This window comes from Sminthopsis crassicaudata, chromosome 3 (assembly GCF_048593235.1).
Source record: "Sminthopsis crassicaudata isolate SCR6 chromosome 3, ASM4859323v1, whole genome shotgun sequence".
In the NCBI taxonomy this organism is placed as follows: Eukaryota; Metazoa; Chordata; class Mammalia; order Dasyuromorphia; family Dasyuridae; genus Sminthopsis; species Sminthopsis crassicaudata.
The window spans coordinates 352842508-352867975 of record NC_133619.1 but is presented as its reverse complement, the minus strand read 5'-3'; the positions used below and the strand labels follow the sequence as shown (position 1 = coordinate 352867975).

At 31.9% G+C, this 25468-nt stretch overlaps 1 protein-coding gene across 3 annotated transcripts in view; it reads left to right on the top strand.

Annotated features, from left to right (window-relative positions):
- The window catches only part of UGGT1 (UDP-glucose glycoprotein glucosyltransferase 1), a 96406-nt gene that overhangs the window by 41480 nt on the left and 29458 nt on the right, over window positions 1-25468 (top strand). For 2 of the 3 annotated variants that reach the window (XM_074301699.1, XM_074301702.1), the window contains exons 13-23: window positions 195-345; window positions 3672-3791; window positions 5211-5296; window positions 9813-9948; window positions 13412-13543; window positions 15452-15616; window positions 17139-17259; window positions 22111-22209; window positions 22903-22926; window positions 23416-23510; window positions 25143-25349. In XM_074301699.1, the coding sequence (XP_074157800.1) occupies window positions 195-345; window positions 3672-3791; window positions 5211-5296; window positions 9813-9948; window positions 13412-13543; window positions 15452-15616; window positions 17139-17259; window positions 22111-22209; window positions 22903-22926; window positions 23416-23510; window positions 25143-25349 (1336 nt within the window). The remainder of the gene's footprint in view (window positions 1-194; window positions 346-3671; window positions 3792-5210; window positions 5297-9812; window positions 9949-13411; window positions 13544-15451; window positions 15617-17138; window positions 17260-22110; window positions 22210-22902; window positions 22927-23415; window positions 23511-25142; window positions 25350-25468) is intronic. The other variant, XM_074301700.1, reaches the window with a different exon arrangement.

The window sequence follows — 25468 nt, the reverse complement described above, 5'->3', positions numbered from 1 at the left end:
AAGTGGAAGGAGTATATACACTAATAACATCACAAGTCTTTAAAAGTGTTGAAAAAAATAGAAGAATTAAGATTTAAAAAAAAAATTAAACCAGCTATGTTATAGATTGTGGTTTTAGTTCATCTCCCAGGATGAGAGTTTCATCAGCTTTCAATTGTTTATAGGAATTATAACAGCTTTGTAATTTATTTCAGCTTATTTGATGTGTTGAGGAATGAGGCTCGTGTGATGGAGGGACTGCACAGACTAGGAATAGAAGACTTATCTCTGCATAATATTTTGAAACTTAACATCCAGCCATCAGATGCAGACTATGCTGTGGATATCAGAAGCCCTGCTATTTCTGTGAGAACTCTTTAATTTTCAAATATATTATTCATGTATCATTAACATTTTTTTTATTTTTCTCTTATTAAAAAATTGCTATGCCAATTACTTTATTACTATAAATTGACAATATATTACAACTCTTGGAACCAGTTTTATTTTTGATTACTTAAGTTCATATGTAACAAAATAGACTTAACATATTTTAAACATGTTATATTGTTCTTAGCTTCATGGCTTATAAATGGTCTTAGAGATACCTAGTGGTTAAGGAGTCCTGTCTAAGGTTTTTTAGAAGAGAATATTGAATTTATATATTCTTAGCTGCCTTTAGACCTTATTCCCATAAATTACCCTGAGGCTTTGTCACTGAGGTTAGAGGGTAGCTTAACATTATATTTAATAAATGTTTTTATGAAATGGTAACTTTCAGAGTAAAATATGAGTACTCCAAAGATCTGTAGGCAAATCCAATATTCAAGTCACTTGAAATCAAGTGGTTTTTAGAGTATATTTTTTAACTACACATTTGAATCTTTTTTTCTAAAACCCAAGAATGATTTGTTTTTTAAATACAACCAAGGCAACAAAATGAAGATAACATGTATTCTCATAAGAACTTTACCAGTGTCATATAGATTGCAGAAGGCTGATAGGAGGCAGTGAGTATACATAAGTTCTAGAAGACCATAATATCTTCTCATTAAAGTCCATGATTATTTGAAAGACATTCCTTTAACTACTTGAACTAGAATGAGAAAATGGATGAAAAGAGATATTGGGCAAATTATATCTTGAAGTTGGGTGAAATTCTCCAATATATATTTATAAATGGTAAATTGATACTTCAGATGAACCACAAGTTGGGTCTAGAACTGAATAGAAAGATATATATATTAGACTTAGCCTCATTTAGGAAATTATACTTCTCTTTCGTCAATCAGTAAGTAATTATTAAATGTCTACTATGTGTCAGGCATTGTGCTAAGCACTAGGAATGTTAAAAAAAAGACAAGTCAGTCCCTACGCTCAAAGAACTTATAATCCAATTGGAGATGACATATTTTTTTAATATATCATATCATAATTCAGATCCTTAAAAAATCAGTGTAGAAAAAAGAAAAATTTTATCTATTGTAAACATAACTTGAAGAAGAGCCTATATGTTTGTAACTGTATTAACAATTTTAGAAGGGATATTAAAAATTTTGTTCATGTGAATATACATGTTTATATAATCAATGGATTTTTTTTTTTATAATTTGGTTTTTGTAGCAATAAATAATACTTATTATAACTTAAATCACCAACAAAAGCAGATGTTCAGATATAAAAATAAATGTAAAATGTATTTTTAAAATCTATATTAAATTTGGCAGAATATTGTTTGGAGCATGTTCCATGTTCTTTTCTGAATTTCATAGATTTTGTTCTTTCTTGTATTACATGAATGTCTATATTCTGATCTTTGCTTTCTTGTGCATTCCTTCATAACATTTTGCATTTTTTATATTCTTTTGGCACAATAATATTTCATTATTTGAATCATGGCTTCTGGTTGACATATTCATGTACTATAATTTGCTTAATAGCTATCATTTCTTTTCTATTTGTTGAGCCATTCCTCAATTAGTGACCACATGAATTATTTTCAGTTTTTTTCTTTTATGTATATTGTCACTATGAATATTTTTGTAAAAATAAGCCTTTTTTTCCCCATTTCATTAATATTCTTAGTAGTAGAATTAAAAAAAGGATAGGACTAGTTTAAAAAACCTTTCTTTAAAATATGATAACTTCAATGTGGGCAGGATCTCTGATCCCTATTTATTTGGCAACTTGGGAATTCCTTCCATCAATGCAGATTTGCAGATTGCAACTTAATCTTTGACTTGGTGGGCAAATTCTAGGAAGTAGGCCCAAGTTCTAGGTATGAAGAGGTTTAATGGCTTGTCTTTTTTCTTGATTTATATATCAGAGACAGGGTTTGTATCTAGTTGTTCCTGACTTAAGTTTAGTATTCTGTCTACTGTGCCATTCTATTTCTTATTTCCTTTTACAAAGATTGCATCAATTTACACCCCGCCACTGCAGTGTCCTTGTTTTTCTGCAGCCTTTCCAACAATGAATTTTGTTATCATTTTAATTAAACAATTTAATAAGTATAAAATAGTATCCAAATTGTTGTAATTTGTGTTTTCTGATTATTAGAGTTTTGATTATTGGATTATTTAAAACTGTTTTTCATAGGGTTATTAGTAAAAAAATTTTTTTTTTGTTTTCAGAACAAGTTTTTATATATTCTTTCATTACTTAGGGATAAAGAAGATGAAACTTCAAAATTTGTGTCCTTATTATGAATGAAAAATTTTTATCCAGTCTTCATGGCAAAAGTTTTTTCCTTTCTTTTTCTTTTATATTTAGGATGCACTTATTTTCTTTCCTTTCTAGCTTCCCACTCCCTTTCCTATTGGCTCTCTGTTTTCCCACAGTTTAAAAGAAAAAAAACATTTTTAACAGATAAGCATGTTTAGTCAAGTAATTCCAATTCCCTCAGTGTCTCATTCTGCATATTGAATACATCATCTTTCTGGAGGTAGGTAACAGAACATCATGATCATCATTTGCAATGATCAGAGACCTTGTGTTTAAAAGTTTTTTATCTTTATAAAATTATAATTATACAAATGTTTTCTAGGTTGTACATTAATGTATCTATTTTCCTGTAGCCCCTCCAATATTCGTCATTATACATTTTTGTTATCTTTTCCAATCTGTTGAGAGGCCTTGAAGAAGCTCAGAGTTAATTTACATTTATTGACTTTTTAATGATTTAGGGCTTTTTTTTTTTTTTTTTTTTTTTTACTTGACAGTTGCTAGTTTTGTTTTCATCCTTTAAAAACTGTCTATTCACATATATCCTTAGATCATTTATCCATTGGGAATTGGCTTTTATTTTTTAAAATTTTCAATACATTCCTTAACTATATTAGAAATGAGAATTTCATCAGAGAGACCTTCTCTTTCTCAATTAACTTTTTATTCTATTTTTAGCCACATGGGTTTTGTTTGGGCGGGGTGGGGTTAGGAAGAGATTTTCCAGTTTTGATGGTTGTGTAGTACTTGTTCTGATTTCACGGCTTAATGGAATGGATTACATTTCATACTTAGTTTTCATGTTTATATTACAAAATTTCTTATCAGAAGATCTTGAGGTTGCTATTTTCTTTTTTATTTCCTTTAAATATTTTTTTCCCCTATATAATGATTTAGTAATTTTTTGAAACTTACTGCAAATTCTTGTAAGTTAACATTTGTGACACTTAAATTTTTCTTTTTTTCAGTGGATCAACAACCTTGAAGTTGATAGTAGATATAGTTCTTGGCCTTCCAGTCTACAGGAGCTCCTTAGGCCTACCTTCCCAGGAGTTATCAGACAAATCAGAAAAAACTTCCATAATTTTGTAAGCAATGTGCCATTCATTCATTCATTCATTTATCTATCTATATCTATCTTCTCTATTTATTCATTTGTTTGTTTGTTTGCTTTGGTAGCTATAGATTTAGTTGATTTGGCTTGATTCTCCTTCCTCTAAGCTTTGCTATCTTTTAAACGTAGAGATTCTTTTCCTCTATTCTTTCCTTTCTTTAAAGTTGATGCTTTCAAGAAAATAATCATATTTAAAGGAGTTTGAGAAAAAAAATCATAATTTTTAGATTTATAAATGTTGGCATAGAGTTGTAATTATTATTGGCTACAGATATTGTTTTAAATCAATAACAATCTGGAAAACATGATGTCTTAAACTTTTTCCAATGCCAAGAAATTAAATAGCTTTATGTTCAGTATAGTTTCTCTTCCCTCACCCCCTTTTCTTTTAAATGCAGAAAAAACATAGACATTATGGAGTTTGTGTCATAATAATTTCATTTAGAAAATGCTTTAATTCTTTATAAGTTTTGGTTCTAGAAGAATTATGAAGTATTTAGATTTTCTTTTTTTTTTTTTTTTTGGTATAGAAATTACTTTTCTGGAAAAAATGAATTTTTTTCTTTTTGATAATTATTTTTTCCAGTGGTGTGGTTCCTAATAATTCCTAATTCCTAAAATAATTATTAATAATTACTTATCATTTTGCATCATTTTCATGTTTATAAGGAGAGAAATTACATGATTACTCAAAGGATTTGCTTTCCTTCCTACATTTTAGGGAAATTATATTTGCTAATGCACCAAAAAGCTTTCTGGTTACTTACAATACTAGGGAAGTAAATGTGATAAGAGTACCTTATGTTAAGAGGAAAAAATTCCTAATACAAAGTTTTTCATTTTACTTATTTTATTCCTAAAACTGCTTCTGACTTTTCTAGCCAAAGCCCAATTGTCTTCTTTTTATTTTTCTCTTTGCCTTCCATACTTTGGCTATTTGTTTCAGATGAATATTTAATGAATAATTGCCTTTAAAAAAGATAATTTGTTTTTTAAGCTGAGAAAGTTAGATAAAGCATTGAAATAAGACTTAATCTGGGATATATTTGTGGCCTTGGGAAATAGTGCAGTAAAAAGAGAATACTTTAAATCTAGTCTTTTGTTTATTACTTATGTGATGTACAAGTTTTCCTTTTGAACACAGGTTTATTTATTTGTAAAATGTGGGTTCCTTGCAGCTTTGAATCCTGTGATCATTTTACACCTTTACCAAAGATTTTTTTTTTTTTAATGGAAAATGGTAGTGATTTCTATTTTCCTGTATTTCTGGGATGTGTAGTTTAAGAATAACTCTGGAGAAAGGCCATCTTTAAATACAAAGATGTAATAGTATTTTCAGTCACATGTATAAATACTATTTTACTCATTAAAAAAATTTTTTTGTTGCTCACAGATTATCATAGTTGATCCAGCTCATGAAACTGCGGTAGAATTGATAAATGTAGCTGAAATGTTCCTTAGTAATCATATACCACTAAGGTAATAATGTTATGAATAATATTATGTTGCTGATTTTAGCATATGTATAACTGAGTTGAAATTCTGTTTTTCATTCTTAAATGATTTGATTAAACTCTTCATACTTAAAGATATTAATACATTGGGGTTAATGAACTGTGATCAGTTGTTCCTTGATGAAGAAAATTAGTATCTTTTTTGGCATAGAATATTTCATAGTTGATGATTGAAAAATGTTTCATAGATTTGGCCTGTTTTCTCATAGAAATCTACATAGATATTAATGTATTTGTAGCAGATTGAAAATATTGTTAGTTTCTGTAGAACTATCTCCCTTTGCAGAGATATGTCAAATTAACAATGAATTGTGTTTATTTAATAACTTCTTTTGGAAAAAAAAAATCAGCTCTGTGAACAGGTAGTTTACTTATCTAGTTTTTAATATATTATTTTTTAAAAATGCCTTTTAACTTTATATATTATTGGGACTTCTTTTTATCAATACCTATTAATAGTTAATTTGTCAATTTTTAGAAAGCATTTATAATCTGTCTTGTTGAACCATCTACTGTTTGCATAGAACTACCATTTAACCTTTGTAATAATAGGAATAAAAGACATAGGCTGTGCCTCTCAGAATTTTGTCAATCATTTGGGATTATACACATAAAAGAAACAAAACAATAAAGGATGGTTTTAAAATTATTTCCTACCTCATACATTCCCAGATGCTATAGGTATTCATATTATAAAAGAAACAGCAACAACATTGTAGGTTGGAGTGATTTGGAAAGGCTTTGTCGAAAAAATTAGGGCTTGCCTTATCTGAGCCTAACAGAACATAGCAAATATGGTGCTGAAGAGATGGAGTAGGATTTGTCAGATGGATTTTAAAAATATTTGTATTTATTTAAAACTTTAATGCAAAGAAAAATGAAAAAAAAGAAAAAAGCCATTGCTGTGTACACAGCAGAACATGAGAGGATTCAAAATTTCCACTTCAAGAAAACCTCTAAACACATGTGTGTTTAAATCACACCTCGGTACACATCTGTGTTCAGAGCTGTCCATCTTTTCTTTACTTGGTATAGGTTTTCTTTTGTTCTTGAAAAGGACCAAAATAACATTTTGTTCTCTGCTTTATATTTTTTATTCTTTTCTACCCTTTTCTTGCCTCTCACCTCCTCCAAGAAGGCTACACACACACACACACACACACACACACACACACACACACACACACACTGCTATCGTCATATATATATATATATATATATATATATATATATATATATATATATATATATATATATATATAAGGCCATACTGTGGATTTTATCCTCTTTTTTTCTGAAGGTGGATAATGTTATCCTTCATAAGTTCCAAGTCTTTCCTTTTTTTTTCCCTAAATCCATCAACTCATCATTTCACACACCACATATACATTTGTGAATTTTTTAGTATAGTGATTACAGTTTAATGGGGGGAAATGACATTGATAAGTACGTATAATGCAAGGGGTAGTGAGATAATTATTTGAAAATGGAGAAAAGAAAAGGATATTAGTCATTATTAAGTGCACATGATTTGTTAGAATTGTGGTAGGCCTCTACTACAAAGACAAAAATGAAACAGTTTCTGCATTCAGGAGTTTACTTTCTATTGGAAGAGACGATATATATATATATATATATATATATATATATATATATATATATATATATATATATATATATATATATATATATATATATATACATATATAATTATGTATAGAGTATGAGATAATTTTGGGGAAGGAGGAACAGCAGAGTCAGTTTGTAAGGTATAGTTTATGAAAGAAATAATGTGTTAAAAACTTAGAAAGGTAATTGGGATCATATTGGGAAATGCTTTAAATGTTAAAGCCAGGAGTTTGTATTTGATTTCATCAGTAACAATGAGCCACTGGTTAAATTAGATATTTTAAAGCAGTTAACAGAATTTTGTGAGGGATTGGATATAAAAGACATGTTAGAGTTTAACTTGTGGGAAATAAAAAAAAAATTTAAAAGTCTGGTGAATTAAGCTTGCTAATTTGAGATAACAGTTGAATCATATTTCTTATTGCCAGTATATTTTTTGGCAAAATAGAAATTTTTTTGCATGTGTTCCTTAAGTCATTAATTGCTATACAAAATGCAGTAAGGAGGGTAATTTCTATGTGTATGGGAGGATTATTGTTCCATATCTTATTTTTCATAAATATGACTTGTCCGTGAGGTTTTCATTCTTCCTTATATAGTCTGAAACTATTGACAATCCAATAAACTGTCATTGTAAAGAGCTTTGCTATATTATGGATTTGATTTAGGTTGTAACTCAAAATATAACATCCATTTTGAGTATAATTAATGTAGGCTACATTTCTTTCACTGTAATATTGAAAGTTTGTAAAGTCGGTTTAATTCTTTTTCTACAGTATGCACTTTATATGATAAAGTAAGGGATTGAACAGAATTATAGCAGTTTTAAGTAAACAGGAAATTGTCTCATTTTAAACTTAGTTTCCTGATTACTTTTGCTACTTTTCTTTGATTCAACTAACACTACCTTATGGTGGGGTTTTGTTTGTTTGTTTTTTGGGTTCTTTTTCCTCACACTGAACTACTATGAAATGTGTATTTTATGTCTGGGTTCATCCCAAAAAGTTTTTAACTAGACTTGAGCTAGCTATTTTACCATCATCTTTTGGAAGATAAGAAACCATGAAATCATGTCAGAGAACTTGAATAATAAAATTTCAATAGTGTTGCAAATAAGAACATATTTCTTTTAAAGTGAAGAGTATTTATTCAGTCTCTTATATAAAAGCTGTCTTTAACTAGGAACAAATATATGTGTATGTGTGTATGTATACATTAGAATTTGCTTTTCACATTTTCTGAAAGGGTTGGTTATTTCTAAAGTATCATCATTGCTAACACCAAAGTCCCATATTAAGGTGTTTTATTTGCATAAAGTATCAGATATTCCTGGTTCCATATAAAGTAATTTTTTCTTAGTGGAAATGCACAAACGTGCTATTCTTCTGTCCAAATATTTAGGATCAGAGATTAGAAGCAATTTAGGCTAACCTTCTTTTACAAGTGAGGGAAGTAGTATCCAGTGGTTAAATGCATTGTCAGAGAATGAGGTACATAGCAAGGATTGAGCCTAGATTGTGCCTCCAAGTCTAACAACCTTGCCACTAAACCATAAAGTCCTTTTCCCCCCTTGTACACATGATCTTTTGTAGTTTATTCTCTTTATTATAGGCATTATGATATTTGGAAAAGTTCAGAGGGCTAGGCATCTTGAGATTGAGGTTCTAAAATCAGTTCTTCTATGTCTAGCACTCAACTTTACATAAAACCCAGTGTCAGTTTCATCGTCATCTGTCAAAGAGGAATGGTACATTTTTCACTGTGCTGCTTTGCTTGCTTTGTAGAACTGTTATGAGATTCTAATGAGATAATGCTTGAAAAAGTGTTCTGAAATGTTAAAAGCAGTATACAAATAAGGTAGTCATTCTTTCTTATAAAATTCCTTTTAGAGTAGACACAATAAGGTAGCTTTACCTTTTATAGCTACATTGTATGGCTTTCACAGGTTAGCCAGATGGCAGAGTGAATATAGTGCTTGGTAGACCTAAAATTGGTAAGACCTTAGTTCATGTGTGACTTGAACTCAGACAGTTACCAACTATGTAGCCCTGCGCAAATTACTTTGTATCAGTTTCCTTAGATGTAAAATGGGGATGATAGGATGTTCTTCCCAGAGCTGTTATGAGGCTCGAATGGGATAACAATTATAAAGCACTTAGCACAATGCCTGATACAGAGTAAATACCATATAAATGCTAACTATTCTTATATTGTTATTATTAAACAATATTCCCAGCATAAGATTGTTGTTTCCAGTAGAGAACTCTATTCTTGGTCTCTAAATTTCTGAACTTTGAAATAGTTTCTGTATTTTGGGAATTCCATCCTCATCCCAATGTAGCTCTATTCCTGAATTCTTTCACTTTAAAATCCTGTGTACAATGGTGAAGACTCTTCAGAGCTATACTTTTTGTACATCTTCAGCTTTAATAAACACTCCCAGGGGCAGCTAGATGGCGCAGCGGATAGAACACCAGCCCTGAATTCAGGAGGACCCAAGTTCAAATCTGGTCTCAGACATTTAACACTTCCTAGCTGTGTGACCCTGGGCAAGTCACTTAACCCCAGCCTCAAAAAATAAAATAAAATAGATACTCCCAGTTCCCCCAAAACTTTGCAGTCATATTTCTTTCCTCGCTATAACTTTCCCTCCCAAGTTTAAGACTAGCTTTGGATTTGGCATAAAATATGTTATATGTCATAATGACATATTTCACAGTAAAATCACAGTAAATTTTCTTAAAAAGAAATCTTTTCATCATTGGTTAATTGCAATCACCGAATTGGATATAAAAGATACTTTACAAAATATTTGACTTTCTTGAGATAAATACTTATTTCCTTCCCCATAGAATTGGTTTAATCTTTGTGGTTAATGACTCTGAAGATGTTGATGGGTTGCAAGATGCTGGAGTGGCTGTTCTTAGAGCATATAATTATGTTGCACAAGATGTGGATGATTATCATGCCTTTCAGACTTTGATATCGGTAAGTTTTCATTTAAGATGCTAAAGTGTTTTTGTCTAATGTATAATTTTTAAAAGTCTGTAGTAAAGAAAAATACCATATTGAATGAGGAAAAAAAGTATTGCTTTTCTTACAACTACACGTGAAGTAATTATAGAAATGCACATATGTGTCACTCCTCAGTGCAAGAATTTAAAATCATATTCTTAGAAATTGTCTAGTCCAATGTCCACATTTACAGGTGAGAAAAATCTAAATTGCTTCTCTTTTGATAAGAGGGATAACCTTGCATTTTGAATGTTCATTCATCTGTGAAATACCATACTTTTTCTTTCTTGAGGGAGGAAAAACTGCTATTCATATTTGTGGCAAATTAAATGATGTTATTCTGTGGCTTTAAAAGTAAAGATGTTGAAAAACATTTTTTCCCATAGAGAATTATGTTTCAGGCTAACATTATATATTTTGAGAAATGTCAAAATAAACGACATATAAAGATATGACATTGCTAATCTCAGATTTATCTAACTCATTCCAAATGCTTGCTGAAATAGTAAAATGACATGGTAAATAATTTTCAGCAAATATTTGGCCACCTATTAAGTGCTTTCAAGTAAAGACAAAAAAATTAATAGCTTCAAAAAACTTACTGCTTAGTATCTTGTTTTATAAGTTATCTTTTTTTCCTTTTTCCTTTTCTTTTTTCCTTTATTTTTGCCAAGGCAGTTGGGGTTAAGTGACTTGCCCAAGGTCATATAGCTAGTAAGTATTGAGTGCCTGAGATCATATTTGAGCTCAATTCTTCCTGACTCCAGGTCTGGTGCTCTGAACACTCCCCATCGTCCATCTGTTTGTCTTTATATGTTCACATATTTATACTTTATATTTCTCTTTATATGTTCATACCTTAATGGCAAATTACTATATCAGAACGAGAATTTGTTCTCTCAGACTAGCTTCCTCAGCCAATTTGTATTTTAGACATGAGGTCAAATGTGTATAGTGGACCATTTATAAACAACATATTCTTGATTTATTTTCTGCCTTTTCTTTTTTCCTTATTGTTAGGTTCTTACTAAGTGCTAATGAGATAATGAGATATTAGGTTCTTACTAGGTGCTAAGTTGGTACTTAACAATTCTGTAGTTCCGGCCTTTGGGGGGAGTTTTACCCCTTTGAACTTCTGGGGAGGAGCTTGCATGCTTAGAAGGAGCAAGTTCATTGGTTGAAGTATTTTTTCCCAGAAGCCCCTGAGTATTCCACGCCCATTCTCTGGGAGGATAAAAGAAGCAACATTGAGGAAGGGAGAGAAGTCTCTACTCTAGGTCAGAGTTAGTGGCAGTTGAGACAGCAGATCTTCTCCCAGAGAGTGATCGGCAGTCTATGGAGACAACAGAACATTACATATTGGCACCCAGTGTCAAGAAGACGTCCTGTGGATTCGCAAGCCCAGCAATTCTATACTTTTGGAGGGGAAGAAGAGAAAAAGATTCATAGAGAAAAGAAACCTCCTTCCAGAGAAGGATTACAACTGAGAGATGATCAGAACTTTACACCTTATTATTATTAAAAAAGCATCAGTAGGAGCAGATAGGTGGCACAGTGGATAAAGCATCAGCCCTGAAGTCAGGAGGAGCTGAGTTCAAATCTGGTCTCTGATACTTAACACTTCCTGGCTGTGTGACCCAGGGCAAGTCACTTAATCCCCATTGCCTCCGAGAAAAAAAAAAAAAAAGGCATCAGTAGCCTAATTGGGACCTGTCCATAGCATATAAAGGACTACTTTGGCATTTTCCCACAGCATATTTTTAAGTGTCATGGTAGTTTATTGTTCAGATATTATAGTTTACAAATTCATTAAAATTAATTTAGCATTTCACAGTGGAGGGGAAGAAGGGGAGTGAGTGAACCTTACTCTCATTATAATTGGCCCAAAGAGGAAATAACATGCACAATCAATATGGATATAAACATCTTTCTAACCTTGCAGGAGGGGAAGGGGATATGAGAAGGGGGGAGGGCGATAGAAGTGAGGGCATATTTAGGAAGGGGATGGTCAGTAGAAAAACATTTTTGAGGAGGATCAGTGTGAAAGGAAAGAAAATAGAATAAATAGGGGGAAGTATAGTTAGCAATAATATTTGGGAAGAGATTTTTGAAGCAGGTTTCTCTGGTGAAGGCCTTATTTCTCAAATGCACAGGGACCTGAGTCAAATTTATAAAAAAGAAGAGGCATTTCCCAATTGGTAAATGATCAAAAGATGTAAATTATACCCAGAGATCTTTATAATCCTGCATATCATTTGACCTAACCATATCAGTATTAGCCATGAATCCCAAGGGAGATTAAAAAAAAAAAAAAAAAAAAAGGAAAAGGACCTATGTATAGAAAAATATAGCAGCTTTTTTCTCAAGGCTGGGAATTGAAACTTAGGAGCATGCCCATTAGTTGGGGAATGGTTGAATAAGTAGTGGTGTGTGATTATGATGGAATATTATTGTTTTATATGAAATGATATGCAGGATATTCTCAGAAAAACCTGGAAAATCCTCTATGAACTCAAGCACAATGAAATGCTTTTGTGTAGAAAATAATAGTGCTGTGAAATGATCAGCTGTGAATGTCTTTCTTATTTCTCAACAATACAGTGATGTACAACTGTTCTGAAGGACTTAGGATGAAAAATGTTATCCATATCCAGAGAAAGAACTGATTGCCTGAATACAGATTGAAACATACTCTTTTCCTTTTATTAATTTTTTTTTTTTTTTTTTTTTACTTTATTTCTTTTGAGGGTTTTTTTTTTTTTTTTTTTGGTGGGGGTAGAGGATTAATGTTTTTTTTTTTTTTTCTCCCCACAACATGACTTTTATGGAAATGTTTTGTATAATTTCACACATGCCTTCTCAATGTGTCTGAGGAGAAAGAGAATCTGGAACTCAAAAGTTTTTAAAACTAATGTAAAAAATTGTTTTACATGTGACCAGTGAAAATAAAAATCTCTTAATAAATAGTCTAGCATTGCCACTTTAAAAGGTTCCTAAAAGGAATACATTTGTAAATTATTTCTACTATTATCTTGCTTGAAAGTAATTAATTTGATCTTTCTTCCTTAAAGAGAAAAATGTAGTTTTAATTTACAGAAAAATTAAGAAAAAATTCATGAGCAAATAGGTCAGTTTTTTACCCTGCGTGTTTTGTTGGGGTTTCTATAATTATACTATTTAGCAATTTCCATAAATCGAAACATCATTTTGAGAATTTTCAGTGTTTAAACTAAAGAAGGAACCTTTAGGGCAATTGGAAGAAAGGAAAGTTAAGCTTCAGTAATAACCTCAAAATTGGTTGTTTAAATGTTTATTCTACAAAAAGGACACTTTTCTCAGTTTCCTGCGGTACTGTTAAGAGAAAATTGTCCTGTGAATGACATTCACCAATGGCTGGGGAATTTTTAAAGTATAAAGTTACCTTTTATTTCCTCAGATTTATAACAAGGTAAAAACTGGAGAAAAGGTGAAAGTTGAACATGTTGTCAGTGTTCTGCAGAAGAAATATCCATATGTGGAAATGAATAGCATTTTGGGGATTGACTCTGCCTTTGATCAAAATCGGAAGGTAAAAGATTTATTGATATTTTTTTCTCATTTGACTCATTTTCTCTTTCTTTCATAGAAGAATTTTATAACAAGAACATGGAGGACAGAAAATAGAATTTTTCAGGATTTACATATATCAGAATATAAATGTTGGTTATAGATTTCAGTCTTATGAAGAAAAAATTCTAATTTAGCTGATATTATAAATAATATTATTTGATTACTAAATGGGAAATTATTCAGTTTTGTGCAAACAGTGCAAATTTACTGAGTATGTATAGATTGTAAGGTTTCTGCACAGTTCTCTCTTGATTGTTTTAGTAAAAATTAATACATAAAGTTTGGATAATATATAAGTATTCTATAATACATAAGTATTATATAAGTATAGAAGGATTATAGAATTTGATGTCAGACTTAGCTGTCTTATTTTGGTGGTTGTGCAGTCTGAGTGTAAGAATGAATCCAGGCATTATGCTAAGACAATAAAACTATCAAAATAGTGAAAAAAATTAAGGTTACAAAGGATGAAATTTTTTTAAGTTACTAAGTTTTATTTAGTCATTTAATATGCATTATAAAATCACCAGCAATGGGTAAAGCATTGTCCTAGATGCTAGAGATAATAAGATAGACAAGAAATCAGTTGATTGATCAACATCTATATCTACATATAGTAATCTATTTGTAGATATTTTATCTATTTGTAGATAAAAATATACATACATACATACATACATGTATGCATATTTAAGGTTTGTAAAGTGTTTTACGTGTTTTTAATCATTTGATCCTCATATTTTGTCTTCCTGTGAACTAGGTACTACAGGAATTAATGTCTCCCATTTACAGATGAGGAAACTCAGGCTTAGCAAAATTAAGTGATTTGTTCATTGCCATACAGGTAGTAAAATGAGAGGTATGGTTTGAACCCATGTCTCTGCTGGCTTTAATTCTAGTACTCTTAATATTGCATCATTCTGCCTTAATGTATCATAGGATCCAAAAATAAAAGGAAAAAGAGCCCCTTCAAGGAATTTATAGTTTCTTGGATCTCTATGAAATTCATTCATTTTTCAGGTACTATAGAATGATCATGACATAAGTTAGATATTCAAGAAATAGAAAAACAAAATAGCAGTAAGTGGAACAACACAAAATTGTACAGTGTAATATCCGTGTATTTTAGGCTGGCAAATTCCTGAAAGCACTATACACAATATATGTGATCTGTTAGAAAAAGATGTTTTAATGAAAGTTTCATTAAATGAAAATTAATAGGGGCAAAAAATTGATTTCTAAATAGATGTAGGTTAAAATGATGTCTCTAGATTGCCTACTGAAAAGACATACAGTGTGGAGGTCTGGCCTTATAAATTCATTGGTTTAAGAACACTATGTAAATTCTATCTGCTAATATCAATGAACAGGTTGTCTCTTACTTGTAGTTTTAGAGTATTACTCGAGGTCCTGAAAGATTACTTGTGGTTTTTATGGTTGCATAGCTAATATATCAAGAGTCAGAATTTGTGCTCAAGTCTCAACAATTCCTAAACCAATCCTCTTAGACACAACACCATGTTGACTTTCAAATGTATTCTAAGAAACCACACATACTGTCTCCAGACAAATAATGGGGACTTTCTTCAATGATGGCTTTGGGAGCTAGGTTAGAAATACGATTGATGGTATGGAATGAGCTTTCTCCATCCAAGTTGAAGGAGCAATGGTGATGATTTTACTTGCCTGACACATAGCTAATTGTCTCCCCACACAATGATTTCAAGTAGCTGACAATATGGTTGAAGATTTGAATATTACCTTATAGTCTGTTTTGCCGAGAATATTTGTAGAATGAGGGCAGGTTTTTTTCTTCTCTTTTGCCTCATAAAAGCCTAAAGCTTTCTTGTCTTGTTTTTTAATAAAGGAAGGAAGAGCTTACTATGAGCAGACAGGAGTAGGTCCTCTGCCAGTTGTACTGTTTAATGGCATGCCATATGAAAAGGATCAGTTGGATGCAGATGAACTGGAAACAATTACAATGCATAAAATCTTGGAGACCACAAGCATCTTCCAAAGAGCTGTGTACTTGGTATGTGAAGATTCTGAGTTGCATTTGGATACACTTTTTTTATTAAGTTCTAGTTTTTGTAGTTTGCCATAAAATTCTTCAAAGCAGTGGAGTTTTATATACCTTGATAGCAGCTGTTTTTAGACTCCCAGCAGGATGGCTCCTGTTTATTTCTTTAGGAGCTTTCACTAGGAATGTTGAATTTTAAATGGAAAATATTATGGAATTTGGCATTAGGACACTAAAAATAATTTTTTCAAAGAATATTTTTTGGGATGATTGTTAGAAATTAGAAAATGTTTAAAACTTAAAAGTAATAATCTTAAATCTCCTAATTGTCATGCTTTTTTTCTTCACTTATTTCTTTGTGGAAAGTTTGAGACAGGATTATTTTAATTTGGATCAACTCATCTGAAATGATGATGAGCCTAAATGTATATGTGCCTGTAGTCTCTTCTGCAACGGTTTATTTAATCTTTGATGGTAATTTTTTAAAAAATATGAGAGCAGGTTCAAATTCACTGATTATGCTTGTGCTACCTCAAAAATTTGTTCTTGATATTGGGCTAAGAAGTTAAAAATTGCACTTATCAAAGGAAAAGAGAAACTAGATTCTTGAATGGAATTTGAAATAGAATTTGATTTCTATTATTCTTTCTCTTAAAAACTCTACTAGTTGGAGCAGCTAGGTGGTGCAGTGGATAGACCACCAGCCCTGAAGTCAGGAGGACCTGAGTTCAAATGTGGCCTCAGACACTTAACACTTCCAGGCTGTGTGACCATGGGCAAGTCACTTAACCCCAATTGTCTCAGCAAAAAAACAAATATCTATGAATCATAAAATATGTTAATTTTAATTTTATTATTATTTTTTCCCCTGAGGCTGGGGTTAAGTGACTTGCCTAGGGTCACACAGCCTTGAATTTAGGGCTGGTGCTCTATCCACTGCTCCACCTACCTGCCCCCAAAATATATTAATTTTTAACAACTTTGCAAACATTGATATGATTGTGGATCCTACTTTTTTAGAAATTCATTAGTAAACATAATTATTGGAATGAATTAATATAAAATGTTTATAAAGGAGGAAAAAATTCTATTTAGAAGCAAAAGTGAATTGTCATTACCTCTTAAAAATAAGATTTGCTAGAGAACCTTTTCTCCACAACTAATGCATTGACAATTCAATTGACCCCAATTCTTTAAAAAGTTGAAGACTAAGATCATAGTCCAATAGCTTTCTACTCTCCCAGTTTATTCTTTGATTCTCTCTTTAAAGAAAAGCTAAAAAAAAGAAACCAAACCAAAAAAATCTAAATTCTTAAATCCTTTTAACTTCATTGTAGTGAATATGCACTTAACTAAGGCAAGAGGCAACTTCTGCTCAATGGATTTTTCTGTACTGTGGGATTTGTATCCTACAACAATCTAGAAGGAATCTACTTATATAAAAAGTTATTTATAAGACTTTTCCATCTTTGTTTTTCTTGTGAACCTGTTATAATGGCAGTATTTTAACTTGCCTTTATCTTTTATATTTTAGGGTGAACTGTCTCATGATCAAGATGTGGTTGAATATGTCATGAATCAGCCCAATGTTGTTCCACGAATCAACTCTAGAATTTTGACAGCTGACCGGCAGTATCTAGATTTAACAGCAACTAGTAAGGGTGATTTTCTATAAAAATTTTAGAATAAAGACACTTTCAGAATCTAATCTTGTTAAATTAGGGACCTTTTAAATTGAAGTTCTATTTATTGCTGCCTCATCAGACTTTTAAGGTTCAAAGAACAAATTAAGAGCATTATTGAACATCCAAAAACTGGAAGTAGGTCTCTCCTTCCTTTCTCATTTCCTCCTGAAAACTTGAGGAAGTTGTTTTTTAAGCTTTTAAATTCCAAAGATTTTCCTTTTATCCTTTCCTCCTCCTCATAGTACTTTCCTGCTACCCAAGCCACCAAAAAAAAAGGAAAGAAATACAGGAACAAAATCTTTGGAAAAGAGATGACTTGTAAAATATTTTTTAAAATAACCAGTGCTGTATAAATGTAAATTAATGGAATTATTCGTCACAAATAATATAACATAATATAATATATTATTGACTTCCCTGAAAGTAAACATGTAAGAGATGTCTTTTCTTTATCAATCCTTATCTTTACCTGTCACTTTGAGGCATATAGCTCTAATGTTCTTATATTGAGACCCTCAGAACATCTAAAGCCGGAACATTCAGTTTGAACACTTCTTAGGAATTATAATCTTACTTTAAGGCTAACTTCCTTGGCTGTTTTAGCTACTGAGCTGATGATAAATTCTTTAGCTTGAAAAGACTATAAGCCAAAACTAAAGTAGTGGGAGTGTTGGTGCATAATTGTTTTGTTTGCAGATGATTGTGCTCACTGTAGTCTCTATAAGTTGAGATATTACAAAGTATGGATCGATCGATTCTTTGCTATTTGTGCTAATTTTGACCTAATAATTAATACCAAGAAAACACTACTCCATCAGCCAGCATCATACTGTCCATCTGTAAAACCATTGGTTACAGCAGATGTTGACATTTTGAATGCTGTGGTTCACTTACCTTGGCAATATACTTTCCAGGGATGCACACATTGAAAATGAGGTTGAAACACCATTGCTAGAGCTAGATTAGTATTTGAAAGTTTCCAAAGGAAAGTATAGGAAAGGAGAGGTATTAGACTGACTACCAAACTGAACATCTACAGAACTATTGTGCTGACTTCATTGTTGAATGTCCGTGAAACATAAATAGTATCCCAGCGCTGTGCCAGTAGTGTGAATAGTTTCCATTTGAATTGTATATGGAAGATTTTGAAGATCACCTAACAGGATAAGATACCAGGCACTGAGGTCTTTTCTCAACTTCCATGCATTCAAACTCTACTGCATGGACTGGCCACATTATTCAAATGCCAAATATATGGTGCTAAAAAGACTATTTAATGCAGAATTCACACAAAACAGGTGCTCACAAAGTGATCAGAAAAAGTGAAACAAAGTCATTCTCAATGATTCAAGAACTTTAGAATTGACTATATGGTATAGGAGACACTTGCACAGGACTCTCTGGCATAGTGTACCTTCATCAGAGAACAAACATGCTCTGCTTTGTGAGCAAAACACAATTGAATTCTCTCTGAAAAATTATGATTAATAAGTTAGAGAAGCCACCCCAGATGTTCATAGAGACTGTTTGTGTCTGACCTATGGCAGAGCATTCTGAAGTTGTATTGGTCTGATCAGCTTCGATTGACACACTATAACCTGACTAACATAATGATGTTATTTTGGTCCTTTTCAAGAACAAAGAACAGCCACAAACTATTGAGTGTTTAAAGTCCAACTTAAAAGGTTATCTTGAAGTATTGTGTAAACTCTTATCACATGACATTATGGTGGCTATGAAGAATCATTCAGAGAACCAAAAAGGTTCAGTTTAATAGATTTGTTAAAATGGACATGCTATTCTGAAAGTTATATAATGGCTTCCCCATTATATAAAAAGAAAATATAGATATGTAAGCTGATTATATTTTCTACTTATTCTTGTAAAAACTTGAGATTTTTCTTCATGGAAGAGCAAAGTATAATCTTTTCAGGCTTGTGTCTAAATTAAAAAGGCAAAAAGTGACCCTAATATTTCTGGCCTTTGGCCTCTTCATGCCTAATTCTAGTCTCCTAATAGAAATGTTCTAAACAGGGAGGCAGAATATGATGTGATTGCCTCTACCACATGGATAAAGTTTGTTTTGTTTTTTCTATGCAACTGATTTATTCATTAAGTTACCAAAAAGAAATCTGTTTTGAGGAAGACTTGGGAATATAAATCTTGTATTGATTGATCCCTTTTCAATAGAGAGCAACAAGAAAATTACATTAAAGTTCTGTGCTATGGCATAGGTACCCTTGGAAAGAGTGCAGAGACTCAGGGGAGATTTATGGAGGTTGATTGACTTATCTCTTACCTTGTAGTAGCCCAATTCTAGAATTGCTAGGTCTGGAAAGTTTAATTTTGTAGTCAGGTAGCTGCTTCCAATCCTATGATAATGGACTCCCAAAGTCATAAAGGAAAGGGTATAATACTTACTGAAAAGTAAATCTTTCTACTTCATTAAATACAAGTGGACAAAAAAAGTTTCTTAGCTAGAGACGTCATGAAAGAAAGACTGATATTTTAGCTGCAAAATCATGTATCATCCTTACTTATGTTAAAATGTTTGCCATTGTCTAATTCACTTTACTCATTCTCAGGTTAGTGCTGAATTTACTACTGGGAATAAGGTGAAATACAGATCTCTGCACTTTTGCATGTCTTTTCTTTGTGATTGAAGAAATTTTTCTTCCAGAACTCAAACCAATGAATGTTCCAATTTCCTACTGATGACAGAGTGCTCTATGCTATGCATAGATAAGCATTGTATCAGATAGACATAGCAATAGAATATTAGATTCAGGCTTGATTGACCATGATTTCTGCCTTGTATTTGCTAGTCTGTTGCTAGTCATTATTTGAATATGGCAAGTCAGTGCTATTCTTCACTGATCTAATGCTTAATGTACATTGAAGTTTAGAACTTAAAATTTAAGGTTATTTTGAAGCTTGAAAGTGAGTCAACCCAAGAGATGTAGATGGATTATCCTCTGTGTTTCATTTTAGCTTCTGTAGCTACCCATTCAGAAAATGAGTAAATGAGTGACAAAATGAAATGATTTCAGGTTTCTGAACTAACAGTATTACAGTAGTATTTTGTAGTAAAATTGCAAGCTGCAGTGTAATACAATAATATGATAAAACTTGTGTATTCATTTTTACAATATATTTTTTTTAAAGTAAGTTTTTATTGATATATCTGTTTCTTCCTCTCCCGTTCCCAAGAGAGCATTCATAAATAACAAATGATACGTTTTAGAGAGGAAAAATTTTGGAAAAAATCCGAAAGCATGTACATTGTATAATATTTGTGTACTTCCCACCTCTACAAAGAGGTGGGTGAATTGAGGATGTCCTCTTAATCTTTTGGTTGGGTTTTGTTGCCAGCCCATTGCTTTGTTATTTTTTTCTGCCAGTAGCATGGGAAAGTCACGGGGGAAGTGCTGAATGAGCTTAGAATCAGTGAGTGTCAGTTTATTTCTTTTGGATTCTGGGCGTCCTATTCCTGAAGACAGCTGAAATTGCTGTATCTTTGGCACATAATTTCTGTTTTGGAAAGATTTGAGAAGTTGTGGAGAGGTTTAGTCCTCTGTTCATTAAAATGATTAAAGTACTTTTATCCTAGTAAATTTGTATGATAGATAGTGCAGATAATATTATTTTCCTTTTACAAATGAGGTAACAGGTATAATTAGATTAAGTGATTTGTCCTAAGCCACACAGCTGAGTGGTGAAACTAGAACTGTGATCCTTTTAATCATTCCAAATCCCTTGACTTTTTCTAAAATGTCACAATCAATCAATAAGCATTTATTAATCAACCACTGGATATCAGACTCCGTGCTAGGTACTAGATGGACAAAGAAACAAAACAGTCCCTAACCTTAAGGACCTTACATTCTATGGAGGTCACTCATTAGTACTCAGTTAATTCTTGGTAAATGAATGAGTTAATAAGTTTAGTTTTTTATTAATTTAGCCCATCTCATATTTAGGAGACATGTTGGGTTTTGTTGTTGTTGTTGTTGTTTTTTTTAACAGATGCTGAGTCCCTTGGGGAAAAAAAAGGATCTACACAAGATTCTTTTAAAAGCTCCTAATTCCTGTAGAGCAAAATTAAGCTAAGGAGTTTCAGTTTCAAATTGTGATCTAGCTTAGGAATTCAATCTAAGTAATTAAATGAGTTTTTAATGTGTTTACAAGAGTGGGTTAGGTACTGAGGAGAGAGGTGTGATGTCCAGGAAAGGCTAAGCTGAATGCTGATTGGTGGGGAATTTGGGAAAATAGGAAGGAAGGGCAGTATTTCTGTGGAGATAAAAGAAATAGGATATTTTAGAAAGGGGGGGGGGTACTTCATAGAATATATTAGTGGAGGAGCTTGTAGAATTGGCTAGTCTCAAGTTTTCATTTACTTGTAAATGAACTCATTGCTTCACAACAAGATTAATATGATTTTGAATCTACTCTTCCACTTGTCTGTCCATCTAACACATTACAACCAAACAAATCTTTGAGACACTATTTTCCTCACATTGCTACTATTCCCATGGTCAAAACCCCTTACTGATTCCTCTCTGTTAAAGTCTCTTTGTTTCCTCCTCCAACTATGCATTTATGATTGTTATATATAATATGATTGCTGTGATTTCATTTTATCTTAAAAAAAATAGTCCCCTCAGAATGTAGAGAACATTTTATAAACATGCTGTACTTATTAAATAAACAGCAAAATCTGTGTTAAATTTTAAGATAATTAATGAAGTTATTGATATTAGCTTTATATGAAATATTTGCATGTGAAATAAGAGTATAAATCTTTTACTTTTTCCTTTTCAGATAACTTTTTTGTGGACGATTATGCTAGATTTTCTCTTTTGGATTCACAGGATAAGACTGCAGCTATAGCCAATAGTATGACCTATTTGACAAAGAAAGGTAATCACTTTGGGTCTTATCTTTGATTCAGTGTATTTTTGGTAACTGTGACAATAGTTTTTATCATCTGGGAAAGATGCTATGAATTTTCTTTTTAATAACATTTCAAATTGTATTTTTGACATTGTAAAAATTTAATGATAGATTGAAAATTATTAATTCATTATTGTAGAATATTATCTATTCCCCAGAATTATTTAGAGAAATTCACTCTTTAATAGCTTTATTTGTATGTATTATTTATGGTTTTTAAGTAAGGTTATTTCTTCACTTGCTTGACTTTGTAAAACTCTGCTGTTGAAGTCAGAAAATGACCATCTTCCCTTCTGGGGAAGTTTCTCTTTAATTCTTGTTATATTTACTACCTTTTCACAGTACTAAGTATCATCTGGAAAAGCTAATTTTGTCCCTTCTAAATTCCTTTCAGTGAGAAAATTTGGTTTTCAAAGCATATATATTTAAATTCAGGAATTTATGTACCATCTGGTTACCCAAAAGAAATAAATCTTTTAGATTAGAATAGTATGGCTCTATTCCCAATTCTGATGTAGGAATTTCTGACACTTTTTCCTATCTAATCCCTTGAACCCAGGGAGTTGTTTTTAAGATTCTTTTCTTCAATTGTGCTTTGATATTATTTTCAAAGTGAAGTTTCATTCTCTCCCACTCATTTGCTCCTTTCCTATTGTCCAGGAATGTCTTCCAAGGAGATCTATGGTAACTCATAATTTTAGAATTTCCAATTACTTTATTTAACTATCTTACATCTTTTCTGGGACCCTCATAATTGGGAATTACTGGACACTTTTTAATGAGGGCCCTGGAACCTGTGGGTAACAACAGCCTTGTAGCAGTGAAATTAAATTTTGTTTAAATTGTTGTAAAGTTTAATTATGCATCAATAGGCAACAAGTTTTTGAAAATACAGTATGTTACTTGCAAGTTCAAAGGTTCCTTGTAAGTTCACATGCTAATGGTGCTAATTCACACTGTAATAGAATTAATCAGTGCATGTCTGGAATTAAACCATGTGGATATAAACTCTTTACCTTTTTGCATGTAAGTACCAATACTTTAACTTTGTCCTTACTAAGAGCTTTGCACTAAAATCTTGCATGGGTTTCAGATGTGCTTTTTAATGCATTACCATTATTGTACCATATGGAATTTCTTGCCCCTCCAAATACTATTTTCATTTTCCCACAGATGATTCTTTTATTAGACCTGTAACCTTTTGGATTGTTGGGGATTTTGATCGTCCTTCTGGAAGACAATTATTATATGATGCTATCAAGCACCAGGCAAGTCTGTGCAGGTTCTGTTGTAACTTTATTAAGGTCTAGAATTTTTACTCAATAGGCTATTCTTTATTTCCTTATTGGTTGAGTGAAAGGAAGGAGAGAAAAGGCTACTATATGCTAGTCTTTAAAATAAAAAAGAAAGATTAAAAAGAAACGATTATCTTAGTAATAGCAGTATTTATTTACAGCCAGTGATTAATATAACCTTAGGTGATATAAATGTTTCTTGAAATTTATCCCATCTATCAAAATTCCTCCTTTGGTATAACAAGAAATACAACTTTTTTGATCTTCTTGTTAATATTAAGAAAGAATGGTACAGCTAGTTGGTTTAGTAGATAGAGCACCAGCCCTGAAGTCAGGAGGATCTGAGATCAAATGTGGCTTAACACTTCGTAGCTATGGGACCCTGAGCAAGTCACTTAACTTCAGCTGTCTCAGGAAAAAAAAAAAGAAAGAATAAAAGAGGCATACACATTAATATATTCCCCTACTGTCCTGGATCATGCCTAACATAGTGTCCATAGAAGAGGGGCTTTACAACTGATAAGGTCCTCGAGATGTTCTTTTTTGTGGAAGATATTGTACCTCAAGCCATGGAATAATGTAGCCTCCTTTTCGTTATTCATAATCCCAAATAATACACATACACACAAAGGTGTGTGGTTTATTTCTATACAGCAAGAACTAAGTGGATGAAAAATATATATTTCTTGACTGTGATATGTATTTGGATTGAGAGCCCATTGATTTGATCCCTCATTACATAAATCTTAGATACAGCAGATAAACAGTGAAGTAGGTCCAGAACAGAATGGGATAGAGAGAAGCTAAATTGCATTTGGGAAATTGTGTATGGCTCTAAACAATTCCAGTCTGCTTCCAGAAACAAAAGCACATCTTTTAAAAACCAGTATTCTTCCCATGATGCTATATAGCTATGAACTGTGAAATTTTACAGACTGGGAAGAATCAAAATTATGGGTGACCTAAATGATAATGAACAAAGTTACTAAGCGTAAATGAACTACATTGTGTCTCTACTTTCAGAAGAATTGGCATAAGAAGAAATATAAGAAATATTTAATCTGAAAAGCAGGTGGAACAATCACATAGTGTAAGAAAAGAGGATCTAATACCACTAAAGCTTGTCCTGTGTTGAAATACCTAGACAAGGTCTTTAGAATTTTGGATATACTCTTTATAGAAGATTTTATGAGAGGATGTGGGCAAAAGTTCCATAGGAAGAAAATGAATGGGTGACTTGTAATCTGCACTATTGGATGGAGTACCTGTGTAAGCTGAGATCAGAGGTCCTTTGAAGTATATGAATCTGTGTGAGTAGACACTGAGCAAATATAGATATAAGCACAAATAGTGGAATTTGAAAGGATTGTAAAGGAGGAGAAAGAAATTATCATAAAAGAAATTGTTCTATGAAAATAAAATGAATTCATTCTCTTGTTTTGTCACATAGATTAGATAAGCCATTACTAAATCTTTCTGGTTATATTAGTTTTTTTTTTTTAAATAGATTACTTTTCTTTTTAATCATTTGTAGTATATTGAAAAAGTGTGTTAATATTCTTGCCACTTTTTGTTTAATCACATCCACTTTTGTTGTATCCATAGAAGTCCAGTAACAATATTCGAATTAGCATGATCAATAATCCTAGTAAAGAACCACGTTTTGAGAACACTCGAATCTCTAGAGCTCTCTGGGCAGCTCTCCAAACACAAACATCTAGCAGTGCCAAAAATTTCATTACTAAAATGGTCAAGGAAGAGACTGCAGAAGCCCTGGCAACAGGAGCTGACATTACAGAATTTGCTGTCGGGGTAAGTGTTCGTGCCTTTTCTACACTTGTTCCATTCTATTGCTCACTATCCCAATGATCTTATAAGGGGCTGATGCTTCTTGTTCATTATTACATCAGCTTGTAAAATTCTCATTCCTG